Raw genomic sequence first — 23,628 nt, 5'->3', positions numbered from 1 at the left:
GGCCATGGTTCTCTTCTCCCTTACTAGACTTGGGGTTTCTTGACAGCAGGGACTGTTGATTCATCTTAAAGTAGTTAGAGAAGAGGCTTGACTGGCCCTTGTTGGGGTATTTTTGGCCTCTTGGATAGAAAGACCAGTATGATCTCCAGCATTTGACTGGGCATTCATGGCCACAGTAGAAGACAACCAATTCCAGTTGGGCATTATACAAAAAAGAGGCCAAGGTCAACAACTACAATAAAAAGACAGCTGCCTCATCTAGTCTAAAGAAAGAACAAGACTGAACAGAACCTTCTCAACACATCCAAGAGGGCAAATGGGGACAGACTGACTCTAGCATAGTCTAAGAACTGAGGATGGCTGTCTAGGTAAATAGAAGAAAAGACCACACACAATGAAGAAATAAAATGGGGCAAAAAGTCCAACAGGTTAAACTCAGGCCAGAATAACCCCATGAAAAAGTCAAGACTTGGGAAGAAAAGTCTTGGGCCCTAAGACTAAACTTCTTCTACCCCTGGATGTTGAGTGCCAACCCCTTAGCCACCACACAGCCTTCATGCAACCTCATTACTCACTGGAATAATCTCTTGATCTCCCTATCTCCCAAAGACTCTTAAGTAATTACTATGGTCAAAATACTTTGCGTTAGAGAGCCTTACAGATGCCATTGTGGTGTTCTGAAAATAGCTAGCACTTATATAGTGCTTTAGGAATCTCATTTTTAGCATCACAAGAACTCTGGCAGGTAGGTGCTGTCATCTCCATTTGAATGGTTATTCCTATTTTGTTTTTGAAAGTTGTTAACTATAAAAGTATAGCAAGGACCAGAATACACAACCATCCCCAAAAGTGCCTGAGACACTGGACCACAAGAGCATTCAGAGTCTGGGGGAAAGAGAGCCCATGCTTAGACTTCACATGGCCAATGGGTCATTCAAAGCTGCTGGATGAATCAAAATTCTCTTCTCTTTTCCCCAGTCTCTAGGAGGGTCCCCTGGGATGTAGCTCTTTGCTGGGCCTCAGGGGTTACAATTCTGTGTAGTTCTGAAGCTGCCTTTTCTCGATGTGTCTAGTTCTTGGCTCCCAATTCTAGAGACAAAACCAAATGATCTTCCCTAAAGCCTTGAGGAAAATGGGAAGGAAAAAGGCACTGTCCCATGGATAATAAATAGGTTTTTTCCATTAGAAAAAAAAATCCCCCTTCTTTTCTTTCCTCTCACCTCCACCCTCAGTGAAAATAAATGAAAAACCAAGGCCCTGCTTTCCACCTTTATAGCCATGGAAACCTTCCTTCCATGTTGGCCACCTCCAGAGAAAAATAAATGGAAAAGAAATGAGTGACATGGAAGAAAGTATCAATGAGGGGCAGCTAGGTGGTGCAGTGTACAGAGTACTGGCCCTGAATTCTGGAGGACCTGAGTTCAAATCTGACCTCAGACACATAACACTTACTAGTTGTGTGACCCTGGGCAAGTCACTTAACCCCAATTGCCTAAAAAAAAAAAAAACCGAAGAAGAAATCAATGAGTTAACAGCTTGGCACAAGGAGTACAAAACCTTGGCCAAATAAACCAAATAGAAGTCACAAGGCAATAACAAATATTAAAACAAATTCAAGAGGTTGAAAAAAACACATAAAAAATGTAAGGCATATCATAGTTAAAAACAACTCACGTAGAAAAGAGAGCAAGGCAAAATCTAAATAACATTGGACTATCTGAATGCCATAAAAAAAGGAACCTGGACATAAGATTTTAAGAAACCTTAAAACTGCAGATGTCGTACAACCAGAGCACAATGTCAAAATAAACCCAGATTACTTCCTAAAAGAAATCTCTGAATGAAAACTTCCAGAAACATTGTAACCAAAACATGGAGCTTCAAGTTGAATGAGAAAAATACAGCAAGCATCCAGAAAGAAACTGAAGTACCAAGGAGCCATAGTTAGGATCACACAGAATTTGGCAATAACCATCATTAAAGAGCACAGAGCTTGGAACAGGTTACTCCAGAAGGTAAAGAACATAGTCTTATAGCCAAGAATAATTTACTCAACAAAACTGAGCATAATGATAGAAGGGGGAAGTGATCCTCAAAGAAAGGACTTCCAAGCATTCTTGATGAAAAGATCATAACTGCAGAGAACTTTTAAAGTTCAAACACAAGTGAAGAGAAACATAAGAAAGAAAAGAAAAATGAACTAGCCTATGGGAGTTAAAAATAAAAAAGGATAAACTACTTATATTCAAATATGAGGAGGTGATATGTGTCCCCTCTGACCTCTCTCAGGGCTCACAGGGGGAATCAAATTAGAAAAGATCTTGGAGAGGTTCTATTATGTCTTGATCTTAAGGAAAAGATGGAAAAAGAGGAAGAGGGATACACTCAGGTGGGTGGATGGAAAGGAGGGTTAGGAAATATTATCTCATGTAATGATGGGGCACAAGTACACATCTATACAAACAAGGAGAAGGGAGTGGCAGGGAGCATCTGATGCCTAGTCAAAGGTAGGAAGAATGCATACAACACAGAGTTGGGTATAGAAATATATTTTATAACTAGTGAAAAGGAGGGAAAGGAAAGAAAGGAGAGGAGGAATTAGAATGAGGATAGACTGAGGGAGTAGGCCTAAGCAAAACAAATTCAAAGGATGCATAACATTATTTCTAATTCTTTTTGAGGTGGCAAAAAAAGGTAATTTGAGGGATTATTCATAAATGGGGTATGGATGAATAAGTAAAGTCCATAAATGTAATAGAATACTATGGCATTGAACATGAATTAGCATAGTGACCAACAAAGACTCCAGAGGGCCAATGATGAAGAAACATTCCGCCTACCACCTAGAGGTGAAGGAGTCAGGTTTTCAGAACATAGAACATAGGTACTGTGGTTTTTTTTTTCCAGATTGGCTCTACATTGTGTGTAATGGGTTTTGTTTTTCTTGTGTTCTCAATGTGGGGGAGAGAATTGAATGCGAGGATTAGAAGGTTGATCTTGGCTGATACAAATGTGTGTATTCATATATATGTGTGTATACACATATTGGAACTCTGATCAGTGCAATGATCAAGCAATTCCTGAGGATTCATGATGACATATTGCCAACCTCTTGATAGAGAGGTGATACTTAGAGTGCCAGATGATATAATTTTCTTTAGATATAACCAATGAGAAATTTTGTTCAGCTTGACTACACATGTTCTTGTAATAGGGGTTAGGTTTTCTTGCTTTCTTAATGGGGGGTTGGTAGAAAGGGAAGGAAGAGAAAGCTAATTTCTGCTGCAAAAAAATTTGAATTTAAAAAATATTTTCCTCCAAATATTCCTGAATTTATAAGTAAAAATAAAATGGGGATAATGATACTTTCCTTCCAGTGCTGGTTGTGAGGATCACATGAGATATTGGTAAGGTGTTTACCAAGTGCCTAGCACTTACTAGGTGGCTGATAATAAATGCTGGTTTTCTTCCTTTAGGTAGTCTTGAGAAATTAGACTGACCATTCACCTGATGGCTGTCAAAGGTAGCATGATCCCTACTTGTGAAAGCGCCACTATCTCCTGGAGTTCTGTCCTTTTCCTGTCACCTGGTTAGGCCAGCTTTATTTTTTCTTTCCCTGACTTACATAGTGGGCAAAGGCTCCATGTGCCTCCCTTCAAGCAGTATTCTGAGGGTCTCTGGACAAACTAGTGTGGCTGCTTGGTAAACTAAAGGCATAAAAATCTACCCATGTGAAATCAGGGTCCTTCCTATATGACAGATTTCCTCAAATGGCATACTGCCACACCTTGCTCTGCTGACTAGATGAGCTCCCACATGCAGGTAAGAGGATCTGTGTCTACTCAAGCGAAAGAACTCTCATATCTCTATTGAGTGTCCTTTTTATACTATACTTAAATAAGGCTCCTTTTACTGGTAGAATGACCTAGGAATATTTGATTTTTGCTTAACATTAAAACTGAGTATTGGCTTGAGTCAGGTCCATCCATTCCTTTCCCAGGTCAATCTAGGACCTTCTCTAGCCTACAGAAGAGTAAAAATTTCCAAGAAATTGTCTGAGGTACCTTGACACACTAACTTGACTTCGCCCATCCTTCCTTTTCTCCTTTTTGCTCTCACGCTCTCTGCCAGTGCATGGGACACTCTACACAGGGCAGAACAAATTATACCACCAGGAAGCCAATCTGTACAGTAATATGGTATGTGGTGAAGCCAGTCCTGGTGCCCAGAACCAACGGAGGCAAGGATGAGAATCCCAGGAGCTTCTTTTACACAGTAGAGAAGCCATCCGTTATTCAATCGCTGTGCCAGCGCAGGTCTTAGAAACACAGGAGCAGTAAGATGGCCCCAGAGCAGTCTGTACAAGAAATCTTGGGTTTGTATATTGTCAATGGAATTTTAAATGTAGTCCAGACTGGACCAGTCTCTAACCTGGGGATAGCTGAGGCCAAAACAGAGCAAGCCAGAGGCAGGTGTGTCAGAAATTAAGTAGTGGTTTAATTAGAGAGCGGGAAAATGCTTGCAAGCAGAAGTCTCCTACTCACCCCCATCTTGCGAAGGATGGCTCAATATTCTGGGGTACAGGCAAGGCTTATATACATGCCAGAAGTTGGACCACAACACAATCATTCTTAGGTCTTGAGTAAGCAGTTCCCATGATTGGCATTTCTTGGCTTGGATCTGTCCCATGGGAACAGCCTCTTAAGTCCTAAGGGTTGTCGCATGTTTTGACTGTTCAGCAGGGTTCAGAACTACAGTTGTCATGGTGGGAATAGGAGTGCCTTCTTCAGTTTACTTGGCAGTTACAAGAAATAGGGATTGTGAGCATGTCAACAAATATGATGGATGGCTTTAGTCTGTAGAGCATTGGCTCTCAGGTCCCTGAGAAATAGGGGGAGCTCCAACAAATCTAAACATTTATTAATATGAAAATCATAAATCCCTCAGTAAACACCTGGTGCTGGTCCAAGCAATACATGTTGCCAGAGGATGAGATCATCCAGGGTGCAAAGGACTGCTGCTATGCCAAGCTCAGGGCACAGCCTGCTTGCTGGGCCTTAGCTCTGGGAAATATAGTGTCTCTAAATACCTTGACAATATCTAGGGCCTTTCTAAATGCTCACTGACTTGACCTAAGAACTGTTAACAGAGAGGGGTTCAGAGGGATCTGGGAAATCGTGTGTGACCTGAGGCAGGAGGACCATGAGCAGCACCTGGAGCACCATTTCTGCTCTAGTGCTAGCACATTAAAAAACAATAGCTGGGGAAGCCTTCAGGGCTCTGCTCCAGGTCTGTCCAGCTAAGATTCAGGGTGAAGAGTTTTCCGGGGGGGGGGAGAGCTCGGCCACAAGAAACAAAGAAGAAGGGGAGAAGTTGTGTGTGTGTGTGTGTGTGTGTGTGTGTGTGTGTGTGTGTGTGTGTGTGTACAATACTAGGCAGCCATTAAGAGAGCTAAAATATGATCCCTAGGTAATAGAGACTAATGAGTGAAGTGGTCACCCTTGTTAGACAGCTGCAATGAGGGAGAACTTAAAAACAAACAGGGAGGGCAGCATGGGATGGGGGAGCAGTGCTCAATATATCAAGGACCCAATGAATCAGTTTGAAACATGGAAAAGAGTAGGGTAGTGTTGATACTACTGTATTCAATTTCATGCCTATTTTTGTACAGAAATGATCCCTAAAGCAGGCATTGCCAGCTTCATAGACCAACCTCTGTGTCTATGGAAATGGCTGGATTGCTGACATCAGTCAAGTCTATGGATGGACTGCACTCACCTGGGCTGGGGCTTGGCTGCTCCCAAGACTCATTCTCTCCCAATCCAGGCTCCCTGTGTAGGTAGCAAAGTAACCAAAGTGACTCCATTTTGTAAAGTTCCTCCATCTTATCCCTGGACCTTATCTAGCCCAGGCATCTGCTTCCCCCAGCCTTTATGTCCCCCACAAATAGAGCAGCAGCCCAAACTCTTACTAACCGATGTCCCAAGTAATCATGGGATGTTCTAATCGCCTTTCTGATGACCATGAAACAGCCTGGAGACACCTGGAAAGTCCTTTCCTTCTTTACTTCTGTACAGAAAGCCCATCTGCCCCACCTGTCATCTTAATGCCAGGCTGGCTGCCTTGGTGCTCATACTCTGGGGGTTTGCTATTTGTTGTACCTTATAATAAAACTTTTAACTTCCCTCCAGCTTTGGTGTCTGGATTTGACCCAATATCTGCTTGGGGCAGGCTTTGTTCCTCTGCAGACTGAGCTGGGGAGGGAGAAGGATCCCAGAGAAGGACAGCTCTTTCCCCTCTCTTCCTAGGCAGGAGGCTGCCCAACTGGAATTTGCAGAGGGCAAGGTCCCATAAGAGTTAGAAAGACTCAGGCCCTGCCCTCAGGGAAAGGACTCCAATCTGTAGAGGGAGGGAGGCAGCAGGGAGGGTCAGGATAGGAAATGAAGATGATCTGAACAGGAAAACTACTTCACTCCTCTTACTTCTCTTCTGCCCCCCTCTTTCCCCCCCTCCTTCTACAGAGCCTTAAGAGGAAGATGAAGCTTGGGATCCCAGATAGGATGAGACCAGTCAGAGCCTCAGTGACCCCTGAGACAGAGCTCTCCCTCGAACTGGTGCTCTGCCCTCCCTGCATCCCCTCTCCCCAGTTAACACACATATTATCTAAATAATAGACTGACTGATAGATCTAGAAGGGAGGGAAGTTAGGGAAGGCCGAGGATGGGGAGGGCTCTGGTATGGAGCTGCCAAGGAGTGACCAGGGAAGCCAGAGACTGGGAGACAAAACCCAGTTTGGGATTCAGCCCCCTGCATGGGACCTGAGAGGTCTTAAAGAAGTGGGGGCAGGGGAGCAGAAGGCCTGGGGAAGCGGAGCAGAGGTGGAGTCTGGGAGGCAGGACGGTCTAACTCTAACTCTAAATGCTCATGACAGGGAGGTCAGGGACACTTGATTGAAAGAAGTGTTCCAAATGGACATTATGCTTGGGTAGGCAAGGATGACTGTGTCCTAGGATCTGGGGAGGATGCCTGGGACCCTCTGGTACAGCTTAAGCTTGGAATCCCTCAAGGGAGCCAGATGAATGGGATCTGATAGGGAACCAGCCCAAGAGGCGCAGATTCAGATAAGGGGGATCGGGAAAGAGCTTTGGTTCCTCCAAGGTGGAGACTTGTGGATCCTTACAGGGGCCGGGAGCGAAGGCAGGATTCTTATGGGCAAGTGTGACCCAATGAGAAATCTTGGGAGGGTCAGCCAGGATGTTTAGGAAGTGATTGGGAGTCTGGAAAAGTTTTAGGGGCAGGGAGCTGGTCTGGTAGCCAGGCCTGGGAGGGGTGCTTCTGGCAGACCCGGGGAATGAAATTCAATGGCAAGGACCGTCAGCAAACAAAGGCCAGGACGTAAGTGGGAACACTGGCTTAGACCTACCTGGGATCTGCAAGAACAGAGTGGGCTTCTGGAAGGCAGAGCGATCTCAGGTCCCGGGGAAGGCAGAGAGAACTCCGGTCAAAAGGAAAAAGGAGAGAATCTGAGCTCCACGGAAGGAGGAGCAGTCTCAGCTCAAAGACTTCCTGTTTCCCATCATCCCACTCTGATCCTTCTAGACTCAGGGACCCTGACCGCCTCTCCCTCCCAAGCCCACCCCTCCATCACGTGGAAAGCCTTCTCCAATGCAATGATCCCCTCTTCCCCCTAAACTCCTCCTCCCAGCCTCCAAACTCCACCCCAGTGCTCTAACTCCACCCGGACCACCCCCCACCAGGCTGGTCATCTCTAAGAGCTCCTCCTCCCCCGGGTCTCCTCCACCTCCCTCCCTCCCAGACTTACCTCCTCCTCCTTCTGAGCAGAGAAACACTGCCTTAATCAAACTGCAGCCCCAGAGTAAGTGGAAGCGATGGACTCTATATTTTGAGGAGCTGGCAGCAAACGGCTCTCGGGAAAATTAGGATCCATATACCATTTGAAACTGTAAATCCAGATTGGATGAGACTTCTCCCTTTGGAGTTGCGATGTTTGACCCTCTGCAAGTAGATCAGATCTTAAGGGTAAATACACTTAAAATTCAGCATTAAGGCAATGGGATGAGGAAGTGTAAGAATAAGAATGGAAGGTAATTGGATCAGAATTACTCAATCCTACTCTGAATGCAATCAGTCTAGAGTGTCAAACAGAGATGAATGAAGTGATTTTTTTATGTAAGATAATTCACAAATGAATTGAACTGAATTGATGTCATTTGGCAACTTTTCAGGTTTTAAATATGTAACATTGTTTATGTTATTATGCTTCTGATTTTTCTCCTATTGGAATATTTGGGAAACCATTGTATAAAATGCTGTAATTTGAAAAAATAATTTTTAGAGGGTGATACAATTGTATCCTTAGAAATTTATCTCCTCAGCAATTTGGAACTATGCCCAAAGGGTTATAAAATTGTTCATACCCTTTGATCCTGCAATACCACTACTAGGTCTGTATCCCAAAGAGATCATAAAAATGGAGAAAAGACCCACATGTACAAAAATATTTATAGCTGCTCTTCTTGTGGTGGTAAAGAATTGGAAATTGAAGGGTTGCCCATCAATTGGGGAATGGCCTCACAAGTTGGGGTATATGAATGTAATGGAATACTATTGTGCTGTAAAAAATGATGAGCAGGTGGATTTCAGAAAAATCTCTAAAACTTACATGAACTGATGCTGAGTGAAGTAAGCAGAACCAAGGGAACATTGTACACAGTAACAGTAACATTGTGTGATGTTCAACTTTGACAGACTTACCTCTTCTCAGCAATACAATGACCTAAGACAATTGCAAAAGATTCATGATGGAAAATGCTATCCACCTCCAGAGAAAAAGCTATGGAATCTGAATGCAGATTGAAACTGATAATCATTTAAGATCAATTGAGTCCCAATAAGGGCCAAAAACCTGAATTAAGTCTTTTCTGAGTGAACTAAAAATGCCCCTTCCTTTGTCAGCAATGACAGGACCAGATGGAACTGACCAGCATTCTTCCTGTTTGTGATCATTAAGGACAGGATATCTGGGACCAGACACTCTCTTGAATAGTGGGACTTTTCATATCTTGGTATCCTATAGACATATGTTATGTAGGGGAAACACAGATATATTGGATCTATAATTTCAATTGACACTTTGACATTCTCCTATTTTATTGTATTTACAACCTATTCAACTAAGAAACTTTCTTTCCCATGCTATGTGTTAAAAAAAACATATGGAAACTGTATTTTTTTTTGGAGTAACACAGACATCCTGAGTCAGGGTTTAAATGTCCTCCTAAAACTGCTTGAGTCAGTCAGAGTTAAAGCTCTGATTCCATGTATATTCACAAACTTAAGGGAATAAAACAATATGAATTTATCACCTAGCTTGTTGTCTCTTTAACCAACTTTCAGGTCGACAGAGAATACTATTTTCTTTTTTTTCCTTTCTCATGGTTTTTCCCTTTTGTTCTGACTTTTTTTCCCCACAGCATGACTAACGTAGAAACATGTTTAATATGATTGTACATGTATGATCTAATATCAGATTGCATGCTATCTTGGGCAGGAGGGAAAGGAGGGAGGGAGGGAGGGAGAAAAAAACTTGGAACTCAAAATCTTATAAAAGTGAATGTTAAAAACAAAAAAAGATAAAAAAAAGATATTTAACTCCTCTTCTGATCTGGATGCCATGAAAGTTTGAATTAAACTGCAAGAGAGTGTGGTTACAATGTGTAAAAACTGCTATATTTAATTGAATTTATTTTGCTTTAAAATGAAAAATAAGAATAATTTAGTCTTTGAGAAAAGTTAAAAGGACCTTGGAAAGTCTCCTTTTCTATGAAGTTCTTTGAGAACTTACCAGGTAATACCTTGGGACTTGTTCTTTCAGCAAAGTCACCAAATCTTAGCCCTGGGGAAGAAGTTGCTGAAAGAAGGCTGCTCAATTTGAAAGTGATGAAGTGGTTTACTGAGTAACTGAGAATTATACCAGCTGTAGTGGAGGGTGGGGGTGGAAGGAGAGGCCCAGTGGAAAGGGCAGAAGCCAGAAAGAAGCCAGGAGGCATGTGAGGGCCTGGCTCAGACCTGCCTGGGACCTGCACCCACACTGCTGGCTTCTAGAAGGCAGAGTGATCTTAGGTCCAGGGCAAAAGGCTTTACGTGTTTTGTTATTAGCTTGTTTCTAATAGAGAAGTGCTTTTTATCTGATGAATTTTCTGACCACTGATTATGAAAATCATAAAATCACACCTGGAATAATATGTATTGAAGTAACACCTTGGAGCCAACTTAGTCTCAGCAGATCCCAGCCTTGGTTCAGAATGAGACTCCTGCCTTAACTCAAGTTGATACGGTCAGCTCTTGGAATGTAGAAAGTAAGAGAACACCTCAAAATTAAGGCACTTAATTAATCCATAAACATTTACTAAGTACCTACTATGTGCCAGGCAGTAGACTAAGTGCTGTGATACACAGACAGATTGCACAGTGCCTCTCCTCTGGGAGCTCACATTCTAATGGATTAAGTCAAGTCACCAAGTCACCAGGCATTTATGAAGCATCTAGTACCCCCAGGGAACAGATAGGCTCTGGGGAGACCAAGAATGGACTTAGAAAACAGGAGAGAACTAGCAAACCACTGTCGACCTGAGAGTTGGTTAAAGAGACAACAAGCTAGGCAATAAGTAAATCCATATTGTTGTATTCCCTTAAGGTAGTGACATGTAACATGTGACATGGAGGCAGAACTTTAACTCTGACTGAATCAAGCAATTTATGGAGGACATTTAAACCCTGACTCAGGATGTCAGTGTCACTCAGTTTTATGGTCTCCGTATGTTTAACCAGACCATAAGAAAGGAAATTTAAGTAAGATAGGAAATGTCAGATGCAGGATATCTGTTTCCCTTACTACCATCAAGGCAGTGTCTGGGTTAGAGGCGCCTTAGTGGTCACCAACATAAGAACACTCTTGGTCAGCTCTAATTGCTGACACAGGAAGGGGCGTTCTCAGTTCACTCAGAGAGAAAAGATGAATTCAGGGTTTTGGCCCTTATTGGGGCTCAGTTGATCTTAAATGATTATCACCACTAATTACACATGCACACGTAGGTGTGTGTCCACATCTGCACATACACACACAAATACATGCATGTCTACACACTTCTTCCCATTTCCACTTTTGAGGGAATACCATCAAGTGTAGGTTATCTGATTCAATGTTTGTGCTCTGGGTCTCCCCACCTTCCTTGGATTTAATGTATTTTTTTTAAACATATTTTTTCTTTATGGAGAGAGGAGACAAACCTTTCTCCCTCCAGACTGAATTCTCTCTGGGGACAAAGTAAAATTCCCTGGTGGCAAAGAAAGATTTAGGATTCCCTGAGACAGGGATCCTACAGGCACATTTGCTAGTGGCAATAACCTTCCACCCTGGTAGTGAGACCTCTGGGCCTCCCTGTGAAGAGGGAGATGCCTTTCATCATCTGGTCTCAGACACATCCACTATTTGATATCGTTACTCAAAAGTGAGAGTTTATTAATAATTTATTTTTTTAATTAATAATATGCTAGCAGTATTAATACAATGATTAATTACCCAGAAACTCTGTCTCTTGAACTTTTTATGTGTCACAGTATGGTGACTATGAAAGGACTGTTACTATGCATTCCAGGTTTTTAAAAATATTCATTTAGTATTATACTTTGCCCCCATTACATGTAAAAACAACTGTTAACATTCTTTTTGTGTGTGTGAGGCAACCGAGGTTAGGTGACTTGCCCAGGGTCCCACAGCTAGTAAGTGTCAAGTGTCTGAGACGAGTTGAGCTCAGGTCCTCCTGACACCAGGGCTGGTGCTCTGTCCTCTGCGCCACCTAGCTGCCCCAACGTTTGTTTTTAAAACTTTGAGTTCCAAATTCTCTCTCTTCTCCCCTCTTCACCCACCTATGGAGAAGGCAAGCAATTTGGTACAGGTTATACATGCATATTCATGCAAAACATTTCCATATTAGTCATGTTGTAAAAGAAAACATAGACTAAAAAAAAACCCTCAAGAAAAATAAAGTCAAAAAGTCTGCATCAATCTGTATTCAGACACCATCAATTCTTTCTCTGGGGATGGATAACATTTTTCATCCTATGTCCTTCAGAGTTGTCTTGGATTGTTGTATTGCTGAGAATAGCTAAGTTATTCCCAGCTGATCACCGCAAAATATTGCTGTTACTTTGAACACAGTACATTTCACTTTGCATCAGCCTGAATGGGATGTCTTCCTTGAGTACTTTCAGAAAGAGATCTCTTTTCTCTCTCTGTTGCTATTTCTATCCCTGCCTGCTGAATTTATTCATTCCTCCTTCATTTCTGTTGTTTGAGGCATTTGAGAAACAAATAATCTTTTCAGTTATGTTTTTTTATTAATTTCTTTTATTAGTAATCACTTCCATATGGTTTTGAGTTTAAAATTTTTCTCCCGCTTCCTCCCCACTTCACCCTCCCCAAGATGGCACACAATCTGATAAAGGCTATACATTTACATTCCTATTAAACATATTTTCACATTAGGGATGTTGTCAGTAAGAATTTGAACCAATAGAAGGAACCACCAGAAAGAGGAAACAAAACTTAACAGAAGAATAACAAATTGCCTCATTCAAAGTGAGAATCTGGAAAGACCTTAGCTTAAAAAGGTGAGGCCTTTCAAATTTCTATTCTCAAGATTAGGGTGTCCCTCCACCAGTATACTCTTATGAGGGGAGACAAATTACAGAAGCAAAAGCCAGGTTAAATAACCCTAATGGGAAAAGCCCCCTCCCACCAACTGGCCAATGTTTGGCTCACAACCTAAATGCAAAAATCTACCACAGAAACAGAAAAACAAAGAAATAATATACATATCTATATTTAGCTCCTTAGTTTGCTGAAGTAATACCAAAGAAGCAATTAAAAATGTGCAGTCAAGCTAGACACTGTGCTGTTGTGGCAAGGTTACCACCATGAATGGAATATAGCAACAGGTGTGACAACAAAATACAGGGGGGGTTTCAAGGGTATGCACATTTTTATAGCCCTTTGGGCATAGCTTATGGTTTTATTTCTTTTTTTTTTTAAGGAAGTTGGGGTTAAGTGACTTGCCCAGGGTCACACAGCTAGTAAGTGTCAAGTGTTTGGTCTGAGGCCCTATTTGAACTCAGGTGCTCCTGACTTCAAGGCCAGTGCTCTATCCACCACGCCACCTAGCTGCCCCTTATGGTTTTATTTCTTAAAAAATTATTCAAGCTCTCCTTTATCACTGAACATCCATTTTTTTTTTTGGTCCTGCAAGGCTAAGCTCAGACTTGCAGGATAAGTCTCTCTGAGACACAGGAAAGTCCTTGCCTTTGTATGTGAAGGTCTTTTTCCTGATGGCTGCAGAACTTGTAATTTCTGAATTGAATTGTGAAATTGAACTACTAGGTGTCTTGGAGTTTGTAGTCTTGGGTTTTTGTTTTTTTTTCCTGGAGGCAATCTGAGTTCTTTGGATTGGAATTTCATTTTCTATTTTCAGAACTTCTGGGAAGTTCTCTCTTATTATTTACTTGATTGTGGTGTTAAGGTTTTTTGTCCTGGCATGTTCTTCAGACCCATATTTTTTGCTTTAATATTCTTGTTTTTTGCTTTTCTTCTGCTAGATCGTCCCCCATGGACGGTTCTCTCTTTTGTTTCTTTGGTGAGGCTTGCCATGGCAAATTCAAGTGCTTCTGTTCTGCTCATTATTTTTGCTTTGCAGGATATAAATTCTGCTCTCATCATTCTCATTTCTCTTTTAAACCACTCAGAAGCCATATTCTCTTTAAATTCCACAAGGTCTTTTGTCTCATCAGGATTGTTTTAATTCATTTCGCTCTGTTTCTGCAGCTTATGATTTCTCTTTCCAGAGGCTACAACAACTCAAGAAATAAGCCCAATGACGTGGGCTTACATCTTCCTCTCTTTCTAGTGAGAGAAATGATTATTTCCCTTATATTATAACCAATTAATATGGGGGTGGGAATCCAGGTTTTTCCTATTTCCTCATTCAGAAATAAACCCCTGTAGGTTATTCAACCAGTCTCTGAAGGACATTGCTGATAGAAGAAATGCCCAAATCCTCAGGGTATATATTTGGGTGGTACCCCATACAACTAGAAGAGAATCTAATCTAGGTGAATTCCAGCCCATTCATTGTGTTCCACTAAGGCAGGCTTGGGTTGGAGCTAGATCCCTCTGTCTAGCCTGCCCTAGGCAGGGGTGGTCTGGGTAGAGATAAGTAAGAGTGACATAATCAAAGTCTTGTCCCCTAGCCCCTCATTAGAACAGGCCCACCTTTTACTATAATATTCATTCTCTCATTAATTGTTAACCAGTCAGAGTTGATGTTTGCCTGTTAGGAATATCCACTCTTCCAAGCGTATATAAGCATGGGCAGCCTCGATAATTCCTCTTTGGTTTATGAAAGACATCCAATGGTAATTTTATTAATTATCTCCTAATCATTAATTACCAGAAACTATGTCCCTTGCACTTTTCACTTGTCACACTAGGTTAAGGAACCCAACTTCCTTTTGGCTCAGGACTCAGTGTCAGCTACTCAGCGCTGGTTAAGCAGATCTCCCCACTGGGCTTCCTTCATTTGAATGCTGTTATTTGTCCTTCATTCTGGAAGAAGACCAGGACATCATGGAGGTGATGCCACGGCATGCAAGTGAACTGGATGTAAATGAGGGGGTGCTGTGCAAAGTCATCAGTCTTACTTTCTCCTCTGGAGCCATCTGGGTCCAGTGGCCAAATACACATCAGGATGACTGGAGATGGCACTGCAACGAGAAAAGAGGGGTGGGAAAAGGAAAATCGTGAGTTCACTTGAATTAACTTGGTGGTAGTGGCTAAATTCTACACAGCCTGGCCCCTAGTAAGTGCCCAATATGGGCCTGTTCATCATTACTGCTTCTTCCATTTGCTTCTTTCTCTTCTGCTTTTCTTCCTTGCTTCTAAGCTCCTAGTGAAGCTACTCTAGTCTTGGTCTTCATCACCTCATCTTTATAATATTGTAGTAACCTCCTAACTGGTTTTCCTGCCTTTAGCTTATAGCCTGTCATACATCCTGCACATCCCAGCAGATTCACTTTTCTCTAAGTTGACTTGTAGAGGCAACATGTATTAGTGGGTAGTCAATCAGTTTTGGAGTCAGGAAAAGAAAAAAAAACCAAACATTAAGTGTCTACTATGTGCCAGGTACTGTGATAACGCCAGGGGGTACAAAGAAAGGCAAAATGCAGTCCCTGATTCCAAGGAGCTCACAGTCTAATGGGGGAAGACAACATATAAAAAGAAGTTTAAATAGGATGAAGTCTCTCAAGATTATTTGGAGATACCCTGTTTCCCAGAGCTAAGGCCCAGCAAGCAGGCTATGCCCTGGGCTTAGAATAACAACAATTCTTTGAGCTCTGGATGATCTTACCCACTAGCAAAATGTACTGCTTTGACCGGTATCAGGTGTTCCCTGAGGGATTTATGATTTTCACATTAATCAATAACTGTTCAGATTTATTGGAGCTCTCCCTTTTCCCCAGGGTCAGGGACCCTGAGAGCCAGAAGCAGCTGATGAGCTGTGGCCTAAAACCATCCATCAAAATCTCCTGACATGCTAACAATTCCTGAATTCCTGTGCTTGTGTAACTGGACCAGACACTGCACTCTTGTTCCCACCCCACTAACTTTGGTTCTGTACCCCGCTGAACAATCACAAGGCTCAACAACCCTTAGGCAACTCAGAGATTGTTCCCATGGGACCCAAGAATACCTGCATTGTCCCAAGAAATGCCAACCATGAGAACTGCTACTCAAGACTTAAGAAGGGTTGTGTTGTGGTCCAGCCTCCTTGTGGTTTTCATGTATATAAGCCCCACTTCTGCTCCAGCAAGTTAAGTCCTCCTACTTGGCAGTAGATGTTTTCCTCACTCCTGACACACCTGCCTCTGGCCTGCTTTGTCTGGCTCTGGCCATTCACAGGCTGGAAGCTGGTTCCAGTCTGGTTAACAAGTCCAAAGGAGGGAAACAGAGAGATGGCTGTGCTTACCAGTCGCACCACAGAGGCAGATCTGCGTTGATGGAGGGCGTTTCCTCACCAGGAGTTCACAATCGGCCCCCAAGCACAGCAGACAAGGCTTTCCCTCAATGCTCCCCCACTCACAATTGCATTTCCCAGGATTCCTCTCCCCAGGTGTGGCTTTTGCTGCCTCTCTTTGTTAGTTTCCTTCATAGGTCATGTCTTCTTTCACCAACTAACCTGTAAGTTGTTTTAGGCATGGCTTCTTTACCTAAGGTTCACGAACTTGTCTTAGTTAAATATTTTGATGACTATATTTTAGTATAATTGGTTTCCTTTGCACTGCTACTATTTTATTTTTGCTTTAAAAACTATATTCTCAGAAGGGGTCCATATGCTTCCCAAGACTGTCAAAGGGTCCAAGACACACAAAAAAGGTTAACCCTGTTCTTAACCCATTTGAAAAATGGGGAAAATGAGGAAGAAACAAGTCTAACACTCTTACTGATACAATTGTGCTCTGGAAGCAAAAAACCTGGGTTCAAATTCCAGATAGGCTATATCCTGCCTGCATGACCTTGGGCAAGTCATTTCCTTTCTCTGGGTTCCAATTGCCTCTCCTCATCTGTAAAACAAAGGGGTGGGGGTCAGATGATCTCTAAGATCCCTTTTAGCTTTTAATCCAGGAAATGTATTGTTTTTAATGTTGACCTGTGCTCACTTTCCCTGAAATTCTTACTCTGGCACCCTTGAAGCCTTTAGCTTACACAGTACCAGTCCTCCCAACTGCCTCCCTCCCAACTAAGTACTGATCAAATCAGGGTACCTTTGAGAGATAGTGGGTAATCTGGCTTCAAGTCTCTTCTCCGATACATATTGTGATCCTGGATGAGCCACTTAAACCTCTTCTGGTGCTTTAGGCAGTTCCACAGTTCTCAGTTGTAGAGAGGGCACTGACCTGCTCTGGTGAAGGGACTTCTCTTATCTAAGAATTCTCTATACCACTGAAGTCATGGAGAGGAGTCCCTATTCCCCTCTTCCACCCAGTTTACTGTGAAAGGCTATCTCTTTGAAATCATAAGTCCTGCACCTGAACAGGATTGATAGCCAAAGATTACTAACCTTTGAGCTCTGCTCTGTAGCAGACCCCTTCTACCCTGGTTCCAATCTCTATGGTAGGTCCAATGAGGGGGAAAATAGCTAGTGTGAGAGAAGCCAACCGGTGGATAAAATGTTTACTTAACAATCAGGTTAATATAGTAATACATGTGACTGACCAGGCTTCTGAGAGCAATAAAATAGCCCACGCCTGAAATGTTGTGTGTCTCTCATTTTGAAGAGGACAAATAACATCACAGGTGATGTTTGACTTGTGCGTGAACTGGATTTAAGTGAGGCAGAGTTACACAAAGTGATCAGCCCCTCTCTCTTCCAGCCGTCAGGATCCAGTGGCAAGACAAAAGTCAGGATGACTGATAATGGCCTGGGATGAAGTGGATGACCTTGGTATCTCTGACGTCTGATCAAGCTCTAAGCACACATTTAGGTTTCCACAGAGCCTGCCCTAATTTACTGATGGATTTGTAGCCTGTTGATTACCCTCAACCTCATTTAGTCTATCTGCTGAGATAGTTTTACCAAGGTGTGGCCACTGTGCATGCTACAGCTTCTTGGAGCTACAGGTAAGAGCTGTGTAAAGGTGGACATCCAAGGTGGATAAGCAACCCTGAAAAGGGCTCAGCAAGCCCTCTCATCAGACATGCTAGTCCTCCTTAAAGACCCCATACACTCCTTCATGCCCCAAGTACCATGAACCATCAAACTTGGAGCTGCCAGCCTTTTTCTCCATTGCTTGACTTTCTCAGTCAATCCTTTGGAGTTGAACATATCAAAAGTGCCCTCTAGCGGTGAAGTACTAGGGAGCACCAGCTTCTCCTTATTAAAGGCGTGTGAGCTTTGGAAACAGTAACATTCTTAGGCTCCTTTGACTTAGTTTTGATTCAGTGATTACCAATCGTAAGGGGGAAAAGGCATAGTTTGGTGTAGTGGAAAGTGTTGCAGGGAACCAAGGTTCAAATCCAGGCCTTGCCACTTGCTTGTGTCATTTTTGGCAAGCATGATTCAGCCCCCTCCGTGGCCATCGAAACAAATTGTTCTCATTCACCTATTCCTCTGGGGGATGTCTTCACATGATTGGGGTAGACATCCCGCTGATGCACTAGTGGGTTTGTGCCTGTTGGTCATGCTCAACTTGGTTTAGTCCATCTGGTGAGATGACCTGTTTCCTTATCTGTAAAATGAGGGGTTGAACCGGATGACCTCTGAGCTCCCTTCCAGATTTAGGTCTGTGACCTTTTCCAAAATTATTTTTATTTCATTAAATATTTCCCAATTACATGTAAAAATTTTTTAGCAATTATTTAAAAAATTTTTGAGTTCCAAATTGTCCATGAGAAGGCAAGCAATATGATTTCAAATATAAAAGAAAACACAAACAAAATAAAACCATAAAAAGAGTTAAAGAGTATGCTTCAACCCGCATTTACAATGCATCAGTTCTCTCTTTGGAGGTGGAGAGTATTTTTCAGCATGGGCCCTTTAGCGTTGTCTTGGATCATTGTTTTGATCTGAGTAGCTAAGTCTTTCATAGCTGATCATCTTTACAACATTCCTATTACTATGTACAATGTTCTCCTGTTTCTGTTCACTTCACTTGGCATCAATTCATATAAATCTTCCCATGTGTTTCTGAAACTATCTGACTTTTTTTTTTTTACAACATAACAGTTTTCCATCACAATCATATACCACAATTTGTTCAGCCATTCCCTCAACTGATGGGCATCCCCTTGATTTCCAATTCTTTGCCACACAAAATGCTGCTATAAATATTTTTGTACTTGAAGGTCCTTTCCTTTTTTCTTTTGTCTTTTTGGGATACAGACCTAGAAGTGGTAATGCCGGTTAAAGGGTGTGTAGTTTTAGAGCCCTGTAGGCACAGTTCCAAATCCTTCTTCAACATGGTTGGGTCAGTTCACAGCTCCACCAACAGGGCATTAGTTTCCCAATTTTTCCTCATCTCTTCCAGCATTTGTCATTTTCATTTTCTGTCACATTAGCCTGATAGGTGTGAGGGGCTATCTTAGAGTTGCTTTAATTGCATTTCCCTAATCAGTAGTGATTTAGAACATTTTTCGTGTGACCAGCTTTGATTTCTTCTTCCAAAGACTTTCTGTTCATATCTGTTGACTGGGGAATAGCTTATTTTTATGAATTTGGCTCAGTTCCTAATATATTTGAAAAATGATCTCTATCAGAGAAACTTGCTATGCATTTTTTTTCCTGTTTCCCTTCTAATTTTGGTTGCATTCATTTGTTTGTGCAAAAGCTTTTTAATCTCACATAATCAAAATCATCTATTTTACTTCCCATAATCCCCTCTATCTCTTGTTTAGTCACAAACTCTTTATCCATAGGCTTGACAGACATATTTTTCCATGCTTCCCTAATTAACTTGTGGTACCCTTTATGTCTAAATCATTTATCCATTTTGACCTTATCTTGGAGTATGGTATGAGGTGTTGGTCTACACCTAGTTACTACCAAACTGTTTTCCCAGGAGGTTGGAGACAAGCTGGCAGAGTAAGGCAGGAAATTGGCTGAACTGAATTCACCTCTAAACAATTAAAAAATAACAGTTCAAAATGAATTCTGGAGTGGCAGAACCAACAGAAGGACAGAGTAAAACAATACTGCAACCCAACACAACTAGAGGGTCTAAAGGAAAAGTCTGTCTCATTTAGGTAAAGGGGAGTTCAGTCCAGAGCAATCTGGGTAAAGCAGCAGCAAGAAAAATCCCAGCAAACTGGTAGCACAGCCTTGAGGGCAGCAGCAAGGCCCCATGCCCCCAGGGCAGCAGGCCAGTGAGCCCAAGAAACTTGAAACAGTGCTCTCACCATCCCAAGAGAAGAGCCCAACTTTAACATAAAATTAAAAGTCATAAAATAGGCTAGAAAAAATGAGAAAAAAGAACCAGACCATGTAGTTACTTTGGTGACAGGGATAATCAAAACAAACTCAGAAGACAAAAATATCAAAACTCCTGTGTGCAAAGCCTCAAAAAAAAAAAGTGAATTGGTCTCAGGCCCAAAAAGAACTCCTAGTAGAGCTCAAAAAAGATTTTAAAAACAAGTAAAAGAAGTAAGAGAAAAATTTGGAAAACAAATTAGAGTGATGTAAGAGAATCATGCAAAAACGTCCAACAACTTGGTAAAGGAAGCACAAAAATGGAAAAAGATGTACAAAAATTAGCTGAAGAAAACAACTCCTTAAAAACTTACTAAAAACTAGAACTGGACAAGTGGAAGCCTATGATTTCACAAAATACCAAGAATTAATCACACAAAACCAAAAGAATGAAAAAAAAATAGAAGAAAATGTGAAATATGTCCTTGGAAAAACAACTAGCCTAGAAAATAGATTGAGGAGAGATAATTTAAGAATTATTGGACTACCTGAAAGCCATAATAAAAAAAAAAAGAGCTTGGACATCATATTTCAAGAAACTATGAAAGAAAACTGCCCTGACAGCCCAGAACCAGAGGGTATACCAAAATGAAAACCCCCAGGAAGATTATAGCCAAATTCCAGAGCTCCTAGGTCAAGGAAAAAATATTGCAAGCAATCAGAAAGACTTCAAATATCATGGAGCCCCAGTCAGAATAACACAAGATTTAGCAGCTTCCCCACAAAAGTATTGGAAAGCTTGGAATATGATTATCCAGAAGGCAAAGAAGCTAGGATTGTAGCCAAGAATTACCTACCCCATGGAACTAAGTGTACTCTTTCAGTGAAATAGAGGACTTTCAAGCATTACTAATGAAATGACCAGAGCTGAGTAGAATTTGAGTCTCTCAAAAATAGATAAATCTAACCAAAAATTAAAACACTAAAGAAGTGAAGGAGGTGAATAGAATTGCTCTTTATTTTACTGATGTAAGCATTTAGAGATATAAAATTCCCCCTAACTACTGTTTGGCTGCATCCCATACATTTTGGTATGTTGTCTCATTGTCATTCTCTCTCTCTCTCTCTCTCTTTTTTTTTTTTTTGCTTTTAGGCAATTGGGGTTAAGTGATTTGCCCAGGGTCACACAGCTAGTAAGTCATTGTCATTCTCTTAATGAAATTATTGTTTCTATAATTTTGACTGAGTTGTTCTTTGACCCACTCATTCTTTAGGATGAAATTATTTATTTTCTAATTTTTCATCTATACAGTCCTTTATTGAATGTAATTTTTATTTTATTCTAGTCTCAAAAGGGTACATTTAATATTTCTGCCTGTCTGCATTTGATTGTGAGGTTTTTATGCCCTAATATATGGTCAATTTTTGTGCAAGTGGCATATACCACTGAGAAAAATGTAAATTCCTTTGTATTCCCATTCAATTTTCTACAGAGGTCTAGTATAGCTAACTAAATTGCTATTTATTGCAATGCTGTTTCTTTTTTTCTGATATGAATTTATCCTCTGCTTATGTTACTACTCTTCTACCTGGCAGCTTCTCAAAGGAATTGGTTGGCCACTACAGTCATTGTATAGCTTCAGTGAGAGTATTACCGGTTTGCCAGCAGTAGAGGAAAGAAAGTTATGTCTGAAGAAATTCTGTCCTTACAAAGATCATTTTATATACAGAAGATATTTTTAAAAAACCCAAAGCAGTATGTGCAGTTGACCTTCAAACACATTTATCATTAAACACATTAATTATCATGAGACAACAGAAAAGTAAATATTTTATATAGTAACTAGCAATTCATTTTATCCACTGGTTAAGGAGCTAAAAAAAAAAGAAATCCTATCCCTTAGCAAGAGAGCTTGTCCATTTCTCTTCTCATTTTCCACATACATGTATGAGCATTTTCATGATATTCTATTAAAAAATCAGAATATAGCTGGTTGTGCAGTGGAAAGAATGCTGGGCCTTCAGTTAGGAAGACCTCAGTTCTAAACCTACATCAGAAACATGAGTACAGTGACCCTGGACAATTCACATGATCTCCACTTGCCTCACTTTCTTCATAGCCATAATAATAATAGCATCTAACTCCTAGGGTTCATATGAGAATGAAATGCAAAAACATTTCTGCAGCACATACCACATAGTAGGTGCTATATAAATTCTAGCCATTATTTTTATCATTATTATTTTGACCTTCACTATTTGCTTTCCTTTTTAAACTGTTATCCTCACTCTTCATATTCCCTTATTTCTCCGTTGAACTAAATTTGTTTTGATTCTAAAACACTCTTTTCAAGTAGATCAGCTAAGAGTGAGGTTCGTGATTTGTTGCTTCTTCTAAGTTGCATGACAGCAGGGACTGTCTTTTGCCTTCCTTTGTAACCTCAGGGCTTGGCACAGTATCTAAAACATGGAAAGTACTTAATCAATGTTTACTGACTGATTGAGACCCAGCTTCTACCTCTACCTGCATTCTGGTCTCTCTCCTAGTTGTCAAATGCACGTTCTGGCCTCAGTCATGACTCTGTCTCTTTCTTGCACCTACTGACCTCTAACTAGTCACCTTTGTCAGTTCTGATGCTGATGGAACCTGACCATATCCAATACTGAAGATCACAGAGTTTCTTTTTCGGCTCCTGAATCCCACTATGGGATACCTGGGAATCTCTACCTCTCTACTCCCTAAACTGAGGTGGTGGTTACCTACATCAACTGGGTCAATGATTCTCCAAGAATGGAACAGAGATTGAGCCATAGAGATCAGGAAAAGGACTTTGGCTGATAACTTATGCAAAACTTTGCCTTGGATTACTTCCAAATAAGGCAACAGCCTTTACTGCTACTCATGATGCTGAATGAAGAGAGAGAAAATCAAGAAACCAGGCTGCTGGGTCCACTACAAATTTAGGCTACATAATTCAGCTGGCCCCCAGTGTGGCAAGGCAATTCTTTGACATTTCCCTAACTCCCTATACCACTCACCACAACAGCTTTTCCAAATCTTTTCATTTCTCCCCAACCTTCCCATCTACTTGTTCTCTGCCCCCTGCCTCTATCCACACCATTTTCCACTAATTTTCAGTCTCTCCCACACTAATGACTCCTTTCCTATGGCCACAAAAAACCAAAAAACAAAAAAAACTCCTCTCAAAACAAACCAATTTCTCTCTGATCCTAAAAACACCCTCAATGATCCATGCATTCCCATGAAATGTTATTAAATATCTTTCTTCCTTTTCAGGGCTAAACAGCTAGAGGTCACCATTTACAACTGGTGTCTCCAATTCCTTTTCCTTGCTTTCCCTGAAACTTTCTGCAGTCTGGCTCCCAATATTGTTCAACTCAAACTTCTTTCTCCAAAATTACCAATAATCTTGAAACTGCTTAATTCAATGGCCATTAATCCTCATCCTTCTTCACTTCTCTACAGACTTTGACACTGTCAATCACCCTCTTTCTTTCCTTTTTTTTTTTTTGGTTAGGCAATGGGGTTAAGTGACTTGCCCAGGGTCACACAGCTAGTAAGTGTTATGTG

General features: G+C 41.3%; 1 protein-coding gene across 1 annotated transcript in view; it reads right to left on the bottom strand.

Moving 5' to 3' along the window:
* LOC110202054 (uncharacterized) overlaps positions 1 to 7,509 on the bottom strand; it is a 32,149-nt gene extending 24,640 nt beyond the window's left edge. The window contains 2 exon segments of the mRNA XM_078149204.1: positions 5,779 to 5,831; positions 7,424 to 7,509. Coding sequence (XP_078005330.1) covers positions 5,779 to 5,811 — 33 coding nt within the window. The 5' untranslated portion in view covers positions 5,812 to 5,831; positions 7,424 to 7,509.
* Between the last annotated feature and the right edge of the window lie 16,119 nt (positions 7,510 to 23,628).

This window comes from Phascolarctos cinereus, unplaced genomic scaffold, assembly GCF_003287225.1.
Source record: "Phascolarctos cinereus isolate Bilbo 61053 unplaced genomic scaffold, phaCin_HiC Scaffold_2;HRSCAF=192, whole genome shotgun sequence".
NCBI lineage: Eukaryota > Metazoa > Chordata > Mammalia > Diprotodontia > Phascolarctidae > Phascolarctos > Phascolarctos cinereus.
Note: the sequence above shows the minus strand (reverse complement) of the source record. Positions and strands in the feature narration are given on the sequence as shown.